At 41.3% G+C, this 16480-nt stretch overlaps 1 protein-coding gene across 1 annotated transcript; it reads left to right on the top strand.

Moving 5' to 3' along the window:
* Positions 1–155: 155 nt before the first annotated feature.
* LOC117266513 (terminal nucleotidyltransferase 4A-like) lies at positions 156–11520 on the top strand. The gene is made up of 12 exons (XM_033641759.2): positions 156–1001; positions 1905–2028; positions 4354–4400; positions 5314–5434; positions 5626–5733; positions 5830–5958; positions 7270–7483; positions 8694–8820; positions 8940–9043; positions 9206–9396; positions 9588–9725; positions 10932–11520. Exons 1-12 carry the CDS (start codon positions 304–306, stop codon positions 11376–11378), a joined length of 2448 nt encoding a protein of 815 aa, XP_033497650.1. The 5' UTR covers positions 156–303; the 3' UTR covers positions 11379–11520.
* The last annotated feature ends 4960 nt before the right edge of the window (positions 11521–16480 follow it).

A 16480-nucleotide genomic window follows, 5' to 3' on the forward strand; every position in this document is an offset into this window, starting at 1 on the left:
GGTTACCTTGCTAACTTGACGCATGTTTGAGTGTCGAGGGGTGTGTGCAAAGATTTAAATCCCTCGCACATGCGCAGATGTTGATCCGTGCTGCTGGGTGCGCCATATTGGCTGGCTTACATGGGGAGTGGAGTTGGACAAGCCGCTCGAAAAACTAAACCAGTTTCTGAACATGAAGCATTTCGAGGATAACAAGTAAATTAGCACGGTAGGATTTATTTGTTTCCTCGAGTGCAAAGTGTTTAATTTGCCAAACTGCTCGCTCGTTTCCCCGCGAAGAGGTGGTCGACAAACTCGAGTCCAATGGATCCCAGGACCGCCTGGATCCAGCCGGAGCAGAAGGGACCTGCCAGCTCTCTGTGGATGCACATTTGGGAAACCCCTCAGGGATTTGGAGCAAACTCCGGCATCGACAACCACCTCCACCACCAGCGCAACTTTGCGGCGCATAATGCGAACTCCACGGAGTCAAACGGCGAGTATGTGACAAATGCAGCGCTGCCGCCGGGGTGTGTGTTTGGGAAACTGCCGAAGCGAGACGGCGGCGGGGAGAGGGGGAATGTCCGGAGGAAGGGCTCCTTGTCACCGTCCTCGTCCTCTCTGGACTCGGAGGCCGAGAGCTCTTCGCCTTCCGGCTCGTCTCTGCAAATCGATAATTTGAACGTCGCAGAAGAGGCCAGCCGGTTTTTACACTACGGCGAGCACGAGTTGAACGAGAACAATCTCAGACGGCAACATCCCCCTCCGCCTTTTCACACTGTTCAGCAACACTGTCGCAGCATGCAACAATCTGGCGGCCACACCCCCACCGGGATGAAAAATCAGCATGGGAACAAGCACCACCACTATCAGTCACACTCAGCCGGCCGCAGGAGGCATCTGAACCGGGCGAACACTTTCCACGGCATCAACCCGGTCCTGTCCTACGGCAGCAATGGACACCATGTAGACTCTTCGTGTAGCCTGTGGAAGACCAGGCGGTACAGCCCGGGTATCAATGGGTAAGGACATGAGGAGAGGTGTTGTTTTTTTTTTTTTTTTTAAGGAGGGACTCTTACAGAAAGGTCAGGGGTTTGCAAAAGAATCCCACCAGGTCACCCAACATAAGAGCAGAGGTATATGCACATTGTTTTCATGGATTAAAGGGGCATACTTTCAATAATCCTTTTCTCTGCATACATTGTAATTTACATGTGCATCTAGTTTTTAATTATCAGTTAGTCCCTCCAACAAAACTATGGCTGCATTTGATCAAAAATGTCTACTTTAATTGATTTAATGAGCATGTCAGTTATATTTATTTCATTTTATGTATTTATTTATTAGCAGTTTAAGTAGTTTCAAAATGCTTAAAGGTCTAGAGTGTAGGATTAGTGGCATCTAGTGGTGAAGTAGCAGAACTGCAACTTCTCCCTTCTGCCAAGTGTGTAGGTACGTGATGAAGCGAAAACACAAATAGACCTGTCTAGCGCCAGTTTTTGGTTTGTTGATTCTGGGCTACTGTAGAACAACATGGCTAACTCGGTGGAGAGGACCTGCTCTGTATGTAGATATAAAGGGCAAATTCTAAGGTAAAGCAGATGCATTCTTTTTCATTTCAGGTGATTATACACAAATTAAAACCTACCATTTCTGCCAATATATACCCCTAAATTCTACTCACTGTAAATATAAGTTAACTTGTAAGTGTCATTTTTAATTTTAGGCAAAAATCCATTTTCACATTATGTTCTAGTGCTCCAAACATTTCCCTTTTGTGTATAACCAGCAGTATATAGTCTCCATAGGCCCAGGCTTAATACTTTCCATGCTTTACTTTTCTCAAACACATCAAGCAGTACTGCTTTCCCTCTTGTATACTGGTCCATGATCCCAGATGTCCTGTCTCCCTTGATTCCTTACAGTCTTCATGAAGAAATAGTGGACTTTTTCAACTTCATGTCGCCGCGACCGGAGGAGGAGGCCATGAGGAGAGATGTCGTGAACAGAATAGAAAATGTCATCAAGGACTTGTGGCCCACAGCACGGGTGAGTGTTTGTAGGCATGGAGAGCTGACTCAAGCTGTGAGTCCTGTCTGTTGGAGCAGTAATCCCTCTGACCTACACATAGTGGACGACCGTGACCTGTCTTTAGGTTTTTAATGAATTACTGGAGGTGTACGACAGTGCTTGGTTCATGAGACCATGCTGTTTGTTAACCCTTTGCCTCATTCAGTAACATTGTTCAGATGTGCTGCTAATCATCCTGCAGCTTCCTGCTGCATCAGGAATTAAACTCAAAACCTTTTACATTAAAATTAAAATTGCAGTTGAAATTCACGAGTTCTCCATAGTAATACAAGTTCTCTCAGCATCATTACAATAGGTGATTCAGACATTTAAATCAGTTTAAAAAACGTGAGTGCTGATATTGTGTCAGAGATGATGAGTCAACCCTGGTCACTTTTAAGGTAAGTGGTAGTGTTGAGATGTATAATGTGTCAGCTCAAGGCCCAGACACATCACACCAACATCAAAGAACAAGTGGTGACAAAGGTCGACTACTGCATTGCCTCAAGTCGCTTGTCTTGGCCAAAAAGTTACACTTGAACACACCTCAAAGACTACAGCCAAGGGCCATCTAGCACGTACGTTCAGCACCTGCGTGAGAGGAAATAACTCACCATACCAGCAGGCGGCAGTAGTCTGTATTCTTCTTTCAAAAAGGTTAACCTGGAATACTTAAAAAACGGATTCAAGACACCAGTTAGCCTGTTAGCACATTACCAACACAACTCAATGCTGAAGGAGTAAAGGGTATTTAGTGTGCACTAGCAAACAATAACACATAAAATGTACAAACCATTTTTTTAAGAGCCCAGATGGCTGAAAAAAATATTCAAAGTAATTTTTCTCACTGGAGGTCTGTGCTGAATTGGCAGTCAAGAGCTGAGTAGTGCCAACAGTGGTGGACACACCGCAGAAACTAGAGTGGCAGACGCTTACCGATGGTACACTGTGGCTCACAAGGGCCTTGACAGTTGGCCAAGACAATACACATGAAAGCAGGCTCCACACATTTTACTTTAAAACACATCAGAATGCATTTCTACATCAAGATTATTCATAAAGTTTTATTTATTATTAGCATATTCCATTTGATTTGCAGCTTCTGACATTATGTAATGTTGGTTTTTAATACACCGTTTTAATTCTTCTTGTATTGACATGAGTTTATTGCTTTGCAAAGCTGCCACGGGCTGTTTAAATCAATGTTATTGTCTCATATACTCGGCCGTCAGTGTGTCCTGAAGTTTACTGCACTTCACGTATCCTGTTTGGCCACGCTGTAGGCAGTCAACAGCCTAGTTTACACTGCATGTCCAAACACAGTTGGCCAGATGTAATCATTATTCATGTCGCTTGCACTCCCAAAGTAACATTAGTGAATTATTTTCCATCGAATGTTGCCAACAGGACGTTAGACAGAGTGTACTTTGTAACAAATAGCATTTTTTGTGAACATTGTAAACATTTTGAGCTAATCATAGCCCAGTGAAGTCCCACTGGGTCTCACTTTTCTCTGAAGACCAATTTGTGTTAGTAGCAGAAATGTTTAATTTTTTGTGGGCTTTGGTCCCTGACCAGAAAAAGTTTATTTAACTTTCAAGCTGTCCTGAGACTACAGTCAGTATTAATATTTAATACCATTTTACAGAAATAAAACTGCACATGTTCCACAAAGACCGGCGTGTCATATTTGACCCAACAAGGCTTTTCATTGTGTTTAAAAGACTTCAAACTAATGTGCAGAAAGATGTGCACACACACATCTAAACTCAGAATTGACCTTGACAATTCAGTCTCAGTATGACAAACATATTTGTTTTGCCTTTGACACCATCTGCAGCATTTAATCTGTAGTTGTTGTATTGTTTTGAGAACTACTTGTGAAGATGGTACTAACGCCTACTGCAGCTATTTGCTTGTTGCTAATAAGAGAAGACTGTTATCAAATTTATTATTATTCAAGTTTGTCTGTACAGGTCATGATGAATCTATAAGTTTCACAAGAACCATAGTATGAAAGGATTACTGAACACTTCTATCTTTATTCTCTCCTGACCCGTTGCTCTGGTAGAAGAAAGCACAGAAACACAGCAGGCAGTAAACTTGCAGTATCAGTTTATTTAGTTTGATCCTACTCTCATTTGCAGTTAAAGCAATAATGTATAAGGCATAAAATACATTCAGGAGGGAGCTAGTCGAGCCAAAATGCCAACACACAAAGGTCAAACCAGCTAGACATGAGCTATTATATTAAAGTGTTACAGGTTAAATCAGGCTTGTATTAATGTGTCTTGTGCTCTGCAGGTGGAGATATTTGGCAGCTTCAGTACAGGACTTTATCTTCCAACAAGGTAACATTTGTTTGTGTGTCTCGCACAGTCCGACCTTATATGGGCGAGTTTTGAAATGTCTCATTGACGTGCTTGTTTTTAGGAAGTTGGGGCATTATTTTAGGTGGAGTGTGTTCATGTTTATTTTTGTCTGAGAGCTTCAGTAGTATAATGCCTTGCAGTATTCAGTGTTGCTGCTCAGTGGTGAAATTACAACCCCATTTTTCTGGAAATGTAGATTTTACTTTTCGTCATGGTGTCTTGTATACGGTGTTTCTGAAGGTCTTGTGGTTAAGAGGATTGCTGGAGGCAGGGCAAAAAGTTGATTTCAGTGTATTTGTTGTGCAGAGTAATAGCAGCAGTTAAATCATTTCCAAATGAAGCTGTTGGACTAATTTATCAGTCTAGCAATAATTACAGGGATCAGAGTGGGGGAAATAAGGCAGCTGTTTAATGTTATGATTAGCACTTATTCACTTAATACTCATTCATTTGGCCTCCATGATCAGCAACCCTGATTATGAATTAGGACCCCGTCTTAAAGATGACGACATCGTGAACGTATTCCCTGAAATGACTGTTTCCTCCTATGTTAATTCATCAGTGCACTTTGTATAATTACAGTCTGTGGGAAGAAACTTCATTGAGAAGTCGCCGTGAAGCTTTTTTTTTTTTTCAGTTGAAAAGACAGAAATATTGCTTCCCCGCAGCCTGCAGCTACTTTACCATTTCTTTTTTGTTTTATCTTGTTCTTCCAAAAGTCTTTATCTGTCAAATTGTCTCATTGTGCTTGCCTGAATTAGTTACACAACCTAAAACTAGCCCCCAATCTGATGTTTATAGTGACCTCTGCAACATTTTGCACTGTGTGTAGACAGAATATTTGGGAAATAAACTTTTCAAGATACCACGTACTTTGTGTTTTTGTCCTCAGTGACATTGACTTGGTGGTGTTTGGAAAGTGGGACCATCCCCCACTGCAGGAACTGGAACAAGCCCTGAAGAAACACAATGTGGCGGGCCCGTATCCCATCAAGGTCCTTGACAAAGCTACAGTAGGTCATCAGGAGAGAGCTGAGAGTGTCTTTTTACTTTGGCAACCCACACAGTTGGGTTTACAATATTAGATCCTCGTCAATGACATAACAGAAGAGGTTGTGTCAGTGTGTTATTGTGAATGATGAAATGTTGATCGGTTCACCTCCCTTTAGATTGATTCCCAATTGACTCTTTGACCTATCCTCAGGTGCCAATCATTAAGCTTACTGACCATGAAACAGAGGTGAAAGTGGATATCAGCTTCAATGTAGAGACTGCTGTTAAAGCAGCACAGTTCATCAAAAGCTATCTCAAGGTAAACACTTGACATGAACACAAATGTTGCCTTTTTGTTTGTTTCTCATGTTTGTCATTTTGCTTGTTTTTAATGTTTGTCTTTTCTATCTTGTAGAAGTACACTGTTCTGCCACCTCTGATCTTCGTCCTGAAGCAGTTCCTGCTGCAGAGGGATCTGAATGAAGTCTTCACCGGAGGCATAAGCTCTTACAGCCTTATACTGATGGCCATCAGCTTCCTGCAGGTACATATATATCTACAAACAAGGCTTTTTTGTGTGTTAAACACTGCAAATTTTGTCAATTTAATTATGACCGTTGTGTCAAGCTCCCCATATTAGGATTGTGTTACAGTCATTCTTCAAATTGCCACATCTGTGCACACAATTATGGAAAAGTGTTTATATATTTAGCGATTTATAATTGAAATGGCATTGAAATACAGTGGAGACCATTTTAAGTAATCACAGTTACAGTGATCAACAGCTTATATGGATCATGGTCATACCTAAACAAGTACTGTCTAAATGATTTGTCTGTAGTAATGAAGTTGTCCCTTCAGTGTTCATTTGTGTCTTTTAATACATGACTACAAAGGCAAAAACTATTTCAAACTACAGTATTCCTATTTATTCATTTATATACTCCACTCCTATGGTACTTGCTTTGCAGTGAGTAACCTGTCTGCTTCCAGCTGGCTGTGTGCACATTAAAATCATGATGGGAAAATGAGTCATTTTCTCTCCATGAAAAACGTCTTCTTCTCGAGGCTTATTACAAAATGAGAAACTGTCACGGCTGCGAGTGATAGATAAAGGAAACGAATGCCCACAGGGAAAGCACCTGTGGTTGAAGGTGTCCTTGCCAAGTTGGTTAATAATGGCCGGTCATGAAACGACTCTGTGATGAAACGGCCTTTGATGAAATTCTGTGAATGTACAAATATCAATTAGATGGTAATCTATGTGAGAAATTGAAATAAAAGAAACATGATTATAATAATCATCCACTAAAAGCAAACAGTTTGACAGACAGACTGACGTTTTAAGAGGCTTCCACTGTAATTGCAATTTATAGCAGATTATGGATTTTGTGCTGCTTTTGTAAATGTACCACATAATTACATTCCCATTGTACTTTTGTTGAAAAATTTTATATAACTCTTCAGCATCTGAATGAATAACTTCAGTAGATCCACCAGTAGTTAATATTATTGATTGTCAAAGAGGTCAGTGGCACCGTATTAACATGTAATTTGGATGTGTGTGACAGAAGATCATTTTTATTTGTGGTGCACCGTTGTTTTATGCGTTCAGGATGCTGAAATTTCATTGTTTTAAACAAAATTTTGTGAGTGTGATGCATCAGATCATGTTCCATGTTATCGGCAAAATGCAGTGTCACTTGATACTTTAACAAATTATTACAAGTTTTAATGTTCCTGTTGTGCTGTCCATCAGGGAACTGATTTAACCTGGTTGAATGTGGTTACAAAGTTGTGTAGATAGTTGTGTAGCTCTGTGGATAATGACTTCTCCTCGTTCTGCTAATCACAGTTACACCCTCGCATCGATACCCGACGTGCCAACATCAACCTGGGCATCCTCCTGATAGAGTTCTTTGAGCTGTATGGCCGCGATTTCAACTACATGAAGACCGGCATGCGGGTGAAGAATGGAGGGGCTTACCTGTGCAAGGAGGAAATGCTCAAAGCCATGGGGAGTGGAAACAGGCCGTCCATGCTCTGCATAGAGGACCCCATACAGCCAGGTCAGATTGGAATTTGAATTAATGAATAAATGGAGAGTGACATGATCAATTCACCCATACATATAGAGAACAGAGAACCTGTTCTAGTTGTCTTATCCATCTGAATCATAAGCCTCCAAGCTTATCAATTCTTTTTATCAATGCTGGCATGTTTTTTCTGACAGCTGCGTAAAACAGTGAGTTAAAATTATGTGGCTATGCTGTGGAAACATGCAACAACAAAGCGTCCAAACTGTGGCTTCATTTCACAAAGAAAGATGACAACAGTCTTGTTTCATGGCGTTGCAGTGCAGCAAACTAGGTGTCACATGCTATGCAGAAATGGGTCCTTGCGATGAATGAATTTACTACAGTAGCACTCGGGCAATAACAGCTTTGCGGCGCCTGCTTGTGCGTGTCTGAGACAGAGCTGCTTGTTTGTATGAGGTGAGCGTTTGTGTGTGAGGTGAATTGATAGCTCACACTAGGTAGTTGTAGTCTATTGTGAGACGGTGCCTGGGAGCAGGTGATGGATATGTTTTATGAGATGCACCACTGAGGATACAGACATTTCTTACACCAGGCATGTATAACATAGACCTGCTGATGTATAATCAAACTACGCTGGACCCATTTATGAGTCAGCTGTCACGTCTGCAGTGAAAGTCATGCACTTAACTGATAATTAGAGAATGGTATAATAACATTAGGCTTCATGATTAATGAAAGTCTCTCTCTCTGTCTGTCTCTAATGTCCTATGTTATAAGAACAGTATGGCTACACAGGCAGACTGAGCAGATGTCTTTCTTAGACCAAGAGAAAATGAATAAAAATCTCTGTAGGCCTACTTTTTTCCACACTGCAACTTGATCAGGAATTAATGAGGGAATCGCTGAAGAATCAGACTGATGGGAAGAATTTATTATGGCATTGGTATCAGTAAAATTTTATAAATTGCCACCGCTAGTGCAACATAGTAGCAAAGATTTATCATCCTCCCATTTGCATGGTAAAGCATGACAATTGGTTTTAAGATGGCAAAGAGCAAGGACTTATCAAAATAGGTAAAAAGAAGCAAATGGATCACTGTAATTCAGTGAGACCGTTTTAAGTTCTTCTTTCAAACGTAGATGCATAGTTGCCATTTTGTCATTATGTCACATTTGTGAGTAAAATTATCCCCATTTTATCTTGATTTGACTGACAAATCCTGCTCTGAATTTTTCACAGGGAACGACGTGGGTAGGAGTTCATACGGTGTCCTGCAAGTCAAGCAGGTGTTTGACTTTGCTTACATGGTGCTGAGTCATGGAGTGTCTCCGCTTGCACGTGCTTACCCCAACAAAGAGTACGACAGGTTGGTTTCTTCATGAATTAAATAATTTCTTTGTTTTTGTTAAGTTTTTTTTTTTTGTCAGCATTTGTTTTAGTTTATCTGCTAGATGGCGTCATAGACAACATCTCTTTGTGTTGCAGTACTTTAGGACGCATCATCAAAGTGAGCCCAGAGGTGCTGGCCTACAGGGACTGGACAATAAAGAAGTGGGGAGCCAAGCAGTATGCCAAGCTGGAGAACCATGGTAACTTTGTGGGAAGCTTTGGGGGTTTGCATCTACTTTGTAATATTTAGACTAGAGTTGTGTTTTGCGATGGCTCCAGACAAAGTGACAAAATGTTAGAATCAACTTTATGTGGTGAATATGCTGTCATATGAGTTACAGTAGTATTCTGTTTGGTTCTAGATGTTGAGACCTGTGAGCAGGACCTCGCCAGGCTGATGCTGGTTTCTGTAGAGGATCAGAGAGACACTTCCTCCCCGCTCAGTGCTGACTCCCCCTCACCTTCTCCAGTCTTCCTCCCCAGCCCTCAACACCACTCGTCATCATCATCGTCTGCATGTTCGCTCTCTTCCTCCTCCTCTGGAAGTGATATAGTAAGACCAAAGGATATTTTGGCCATTCAAACATTTAGTAGATCAGTGACTCATTAGTTCACTGTAGTTCACAACCATTGTGGCAACACATGGGAAGAAAACTATTCCATACACAGGTGAAGTAACACTGTGTGTGTGTGTGTGTGTGTGTGTGTGTGTGTGTGTGTGTGTGTGTGTCTGTCTTTTACCAGGAGTCGGATTCCCCCCCGAGCAGTAATGCTGCTATCCAGCTCCACCCCCTCACCTTAGCCTCAGTCCATTCAGTAATCCAGATGGCTGCTGACCTGAGGGCCACACACCCAGCAGGCTTCATCCACACCACACCTCAGGTATGATTCAGAAAAGACATGAACTTGAACTAACATATTCTCAAATCAAACAGTTTAAAACCTATTAACTCTTTGAAAACAGACATCCTGCGGATCATTGTTTGTATGATCAGGTTTACAGTGATCTAAAATAAAAACCATAATAGCTAGGGAATTCATTATATTTGCAGCAGAAAGCTAAGGCTTCTGTCTTCCCGGTCATCACCTTACTTACTTTACCTTACATTCAGTGCAAACACAGTGACAACACATGGTGGCACCGGTATTTCTCCATTATGGCCTCAGGAGATCGTTGCTTGTATGATCCTGTTTAAATCGATCTAAAATTAAAACCATAGTAGCTAGAGAATTCATTATTTTTGCAGCAGAAAGCTAAGGCTTCTGTCTTCCCCATCGTCACATTACGTTGCTTCACCTTAACCTTACATGCAGTGCAAATGTGACAATTCATGGTGGCACTGGTATTTCCCCTTAATGGCCACAGGAGATCATTGTTCACATAATCCAGTATATACATGTCAATCTAAAATAAAAACCATGATAGCTAGAACAGCAGAAAGCTAAGGCTTCTGTCTTCCATTTCATCATGTTGTTGACGTTATAACATCACATGCAGTGCAAAACTGCGTTGTGGCGCCAAAGGAATGAATGATGAAACGTGATCAAAACGCCCTTGCATTCTGTTCATAAAAGTGAGCATATCTCAAAAACTAAATAATGTTCAAATAACTTATGGAGTGTTTGAAAATACAATGGTCTTGTTTTTGCATTTAAGAATGAATTAAGTCATTTATTTTGTAAAAATTTGATTAAATAAACATGTCTGATTTTGTGTATTTGTTTTAAACAATTGTTATATATGACATAATTTTAATACTTGTATCGATTTATTATGGATTTTTGACTAACCTAACCTTATCAGCTTAGGTATAGATTTTAGAGATACGAAGATGTTCCAAGAGATGGCATCAAAATAAGCAAAAATACCAGTGGGGGCACTGGTGTAAGATTTCTGTAGCAGAGGTCAAAGAGTTAACTTGGTACACAGATGTTTAATGTGGGCATGGAAACTGTGGCATTTCCCTTTTATCTTAAATATTTAAATGAAATTAAATTTGACAGGGAGGTCTGATTTTAATTCCCTCTGTTTCAAAAATTTACTCATGGTAGAATTCTCATTTATGTTCTGCTTGTTTTGTTTTCTAGGTCCAGATGTCTCTCCCAGAGAACCTAACCATCCCCTCGCTCTCTGATTGCCAGTTCTATCATGAAAATTCACCTTCAATCGGTGTTGTGCACCGCCACATGTCGCAAGCTGCACACATCTCCCAGCACACTAACTCCACAAGCCCTCTCCCCAGCCCCCTCCACCAGCTCCACCAGCCTCAGATGGAAGGGCCGCATAGCCACACTTACACCATGAGATCCAATTCCCACGGCTCACTTGAGCCGCACAAACTTGGCTTCAAGCACAACCAAAGCGGCTGCCTCCGAGGTCAAAATCACTCTCAAGGTAACTTCAGTCCCCAGCGGCAGTTTGTTCCCCAGGGTCACAACACGACACTGGGTTTCAGGAACCAGCAGCAGTACAACCGTAACACCTGGCGGCGCCGCAAGAGAGACAATCTTCCTGCTCTTAATCAGAGCAGATGAAAGACATGCATGACTTAACTGGCATTGTTTTTTTCGAAGACCACACTGAGCTCATCATGAGTCTTGGTGTTGAGGAGCCTTTAAGGATTCATGATACACCCGTTTTTTAATTGGAGGCTCTTAGAAAGGCACCGACTGTGTGCTGGAATTCATGAGTCAATTTGTCTCCCCAAGGTGTCGAATGATTTATCTCTGCTAGCGAAGTAAAGCTACAAGGCTCTCGCACGTCAAGGAGCAATGTCAAAGGCCTAAGTCTAAACTGCTTGTTTTGTCACATTGGTCTGACAGTCAGAGGCCCTTCCTCTAAATTTGATGCACACCAGCACAGACTTTGAGTTGATCATCGTGATTCCCGGGACTGGGTCGTCTCACGAGTGTCACTTTCCAACAGCTAAAGACAGGCTGGTTGGCTGAAGAGTTCGGTCAAGTATCGAGTCTCCATGCAATTTGAACACCTTCGAAAGCAACATCATGTGCCATAGTACTGAACTGGTTTATCAAACCTGGTCTCTCGAAGTTTTGACTCTTACTGGGCCTTTCTGATCAGGTTTCAGGCTCATCTGGCCTTCTGAATGCACCTCCCTGTTGGCTCCGCTCTTGATTCAGAGCTCTCACAGCTTGGACTATCAACTACAAATTGTACTGTGGAGTGAAGCGAAGCACTACCTTTCTACCTATGCAGCGCAACGCTGACTTGATGTTTTTGGTGTGACGGCACAAACCGGACCTTGTCTTAAAGTGCTTAAACTGTGACGACTTGTATGAATGTACCAAGTGTTTCTTTTTTGTATGTTGGTCATATGTTCTCTTTTTTTGTCACTGAGGGCTTTTTTTTTTGTTCACATTGGCACTACTATGTTTTGTTTTTGTAAACATTGCCACCTTATTTTGTTGTTTTTTTGTTCATGTGCAATAATTGCTTTTATTTAATTTATTTCACATTTTAGTTTTATTTTAGGGGTTCTCCCCGTTATACGGTTGCTTTTTTTTTTTTTTTAAATTTCTAGACATTGATCTGTGCAATAGATGGATTTAAGGGCCTTGAAGGTGTGTGTGTGTGTGTGTGTGTGTGTGTGTGTGTGCATGTGTGTGTGTGTGTGTGTATACTCAGCTTTCCAGCAGACAGGAGAGCTATGGTAAAGCAACATGAGAAATGTGCCAAAAACGACATGAGGCCAACATTTTACATATTTAATTTACCATTTCATTATGATCACTTGAAATTTTTGCCAACTGCCTGTCCAAATGTTTTTCCACCATGACTCATATCACTCTGGTCAGTAGTTTGACATTTATTTGGGTGCGTTTCCTCTCAATAGACTGTAGGCTGTACTGAAGAAATGCGCCCTTACGTAGTGTTTACTCATGTCATTTCAAAAATAGTTGGTGCTACTTATTACCAGCAAAGTGCTTTTTTTCTGCCTTATATCTCCTTTGATTCTGTTAAAGCAACAGGTTAACTGCCTTCTTAAATGACCAAATTTGCCCTTTTTCCAGTACAAAGCCAGCTTTCTGTTTATTTCTACGAGCACTGCCAGGTTTACTTGGCTTTTATTTTTACACCCAGCTTCTAGATGTACGCTCCAGGAGTTGACTCCTACTGCAGCCAATGATTGTTAACATTAACATCATGTCACTTTTTTTTAAATTCAGAGGTCATAATTATAAAAGGCAAGAGGTTGTTACATTTCACAGGGATTCTCCTCTTCTATATTTAAAGTCAGTATTTCTACATCTTGTAAGACAAGGTTTCAAAGCTACATAATTTACACAGCAATCTGAAAGAAGACTTGAGCGTGGAATGTCACAGATTGACCATTACTGGAGTTTTGGTAGAGCCATTCACAAAACCAAAATTTGGTAGAGGTATGTATGTTTTAAAAGTCTGTCCTTACTGTAACACTCTGCACACCAGTCTGATTGAATTAACACGATACTGTAAGCATTGTACCCTCGTTTTCAGTGCCGCTTTTATTAAGCTGTCTAGAGGACGATCTTTGGGTTGTTACATCGCATAGCCATGAACCAAATTCCCAGCTCAGATGTGTGTAATTAAGGATGGGTTATGTGTAAATGACTGACATATAGATGTATACCTTGTTTTTTTTATGTAAGTTTTTCTATTTTTTTAATAAACCTTTTAAAACTCCACTTACAGTTTAGTGTGTATGTTATGTGTTTTTAATGTGCTCAGTCTACTCTAATGTTGGCCAGTACATTGTGGCCTGAAGGAATACCTCACCCATAAAATAATCATTTGTGTATCAATTACTCACCCTGGGTTACATTGAAGTTGTGAAGAAAACTTCTTGCATGCTTTTACAGTGAACGAAGAATCCAAAAATGTTCTTTCTTGCTGAATTGAAGTCATAGGTGTCTGTGATTAACAACAAAATGATATCAAACATCCATTTACAAGCTCTCACACAATGTCTGTAGTATAAGACAAGGCTCATTTACTCAGTTGTATGCTGAGATCTTCCCAAACACATTTTCGTAAAACATTGGCTTTAAAGAAAGCATAGGGAAGTTTCACTTTCACTTCAGTATTAAGTACTAGACTCCACTGTCAAAAACAGTAACAATACTGTGTTATGGAAGTACTGAGCATACGACTGGATAACTGAGACTTGGATTATGCAACATTTAACCAAACAACAGAAGCACACTACAAACGCCACAAATCATCCACAATACATTGTGGAACTAACAGTACCATGGGAGGCTGCAGTTGGGGAAGCTTATGAACGCAAAAGCCGTGGCTGGCGTACCCAGGTGCTCCCTGTAGAGTTTGGGTGTAGAGAATTTGTAGCCACATCATCAACCAGGCTTATGAAGAGTATGGGGGTTCGAGGGCAGGCCTTCTGACAAGCCATCAAGTCACTATCAGAGGCTGCTGAGCAAAGCAGCAATTGGCTTTGGATGAAGAGGAAGGACCCCAATCCATCTGCAAGATGTCCAACATGAGGGGTAAAAGCGGAGGGGGGCACACCTGGGACGCCAGATGTCACCGCTGAGCCCCCTGTAGGTGTCATGGGCCTATTCACGAAACACCAATGAAGGAGGGTGCCCTTCTGATGACCCCTGATCACCCCACTCAAGACACAAGACGCCAGGCAAGTGCTGATTACTCTTAGGGACTGTAACAAGTCCTATAAGCTCAACTAAAATTTGTGCTGAGTCCCAGGATATAAACTATTTCATACAAAAATACAGAACATTTAACTAAACGAAACCACACTAGAAACGCCACAGATTACATCAGTTTTCACGAAAAATGAATGCAGTGCGACAAATTGATCTTTCCTGTTGCGCTCAGCGTTCAACGCGGGTACACTGAAGCTACTTAGAAGCCATGCTTTGATTTAATAGGTTGACACAGTGAGGATCAAGAGTTCCTCAATCTCTTTAATCGAGTCTATGGGACTCTGAATCTGTTGTGTGATGGCAAAAGCTAATATTCTTCAAATAATGTGAGAAGGGTCGGCAATAACGTTGCTATTGTTCCGAAGTTTCTCAAGAGTGGAACTTTCTGCTTGTGTTCTTTGATGATACAGTTTGAGGATAGGATCTATTAACATCTTTTACAGTATGACAAGTTTTTCTAATTCAACAACCCCAAGTCCCAGGTTCTGGAGTAGTACAATACAGCTACCAACATTTTCGGAGCACCTCATTCTCGATCATGCTATACTCTTGGTTCAACAATCAGGGACACTGAGGAGCGCCATCACTCTTCTGGTGTGTTGTAATTCCTCATGGTCTCTGATGGGGGCACTGGTGGATCACTGCTCAGTCTAGCTGCATCCAATCCATTACCTTCCAGACTGTCAGCAGGGTGCAGGGAAGTAGAACGTACGAGAGGAGAGGGCTTCGACAAAATCACTCCTCCTGAAGGTTCAATCATCAAAGGGTTACTGGCTGGAACGGTTGTCATTTTATTCCAATTAAAACCAAGGGGAAAAAAGTGCCCTCACTGAGACCCCTTTTAGCCTTTCTTGACTCAAACTAGCTGACTAAGGCACTAGGAAATTAGATCCAGCCTCCATGTCGTCATCCACTCTCACAGATCTGTCTTCATTGATGATTAAATAGAAGTGATACTTTGGTGCAGGCTATTGTTCTTAATGTTGTTAAAAGCTGGCTCTTTGTTCTTGAGGGATATATTAACCAGATTAGACTGGCAGGGAAGCATTGATACTGTATTGAAAATCTGCACACACACAAAAACACACACCCACAACCACACAGAGTTCTTCACCTGGGGACCAGTATTGTCAGTGTTAAGATGAGAAATCCAGCAGCAGTCGCCTGTGCAGCTCTAAATAACAACATGGCATGTGTATATTTTAATGCATGTCTCCACACGGAAACACACGGTCTTCAGGGACAAAAAAAGCAGCCTCTTCCTGAGATCTGCGGTTAGAGGACACTTTTTGTACAAGAGGCTCACACGAGGCCTTGATTCGCACTAGAACACAAAATCAAATATGAGCTGTTTAAGCAAGGAAAATGATACCAAGTGTTAAAAATCTGAACTTCAATGTGTTGTTTCTCAAACAACAAGTCAGGACATCTCTCTGTAGTTGACTCTTGTCTTCAACCCGGCTGCAGTGGGAACAAAGATAAACTTTTCATAACTTCTTCCATTCCAATCAATACAGCATAAATGTGAGAAAACCAGGCGAACTGAAGTAAACAGAGGAAGTGCTTTGAAAAAAACCTTTCTTCCAAATCCCACTTGTATGAAAAAATAAAGTTCTCCTAAGAGAAGGTTAGTAGTTATACCTTCAGGCTGTTTGTGGCTGTCAGTGTCTTGACAGTAGAAAATTTGCATCTCTTCCTGTGCCAGTCCCACGCACTGGCCCTCCGCAGCGTGATGCAAATCGGCATGTGGATGTAATTAGTGTTTGCAAACAACATTGTTCAAATGACAAGTCAGTGAATGCCACGATCACGACATGTCAGTTAAGTCTGGAGTGTTATGCTGTCAGGAGACTCCATTAATGTATTCAGACTGACAGACACTTTTGAAAATAAATGTCGTTTCTCAGTGTCCTTGGTTTCTTCCTCAGGCCATGACAGGACTGAATATTTATGCA

This window comes from Epinephelus lanceolatus, chromosome 10, assembly GCF_041903045.1.
Source record: "Epinephelus lanceolatus isolate andai-2023 chromosome 10, ASM4190304v1, whole genome shotgun sequence".
Lineage (NCBI taxonomy): Eukaryota > Metazoa > Chordata > Actinopteri > Perciformes > Serranidae > Epinephelus > Epinephelus lanceolatus.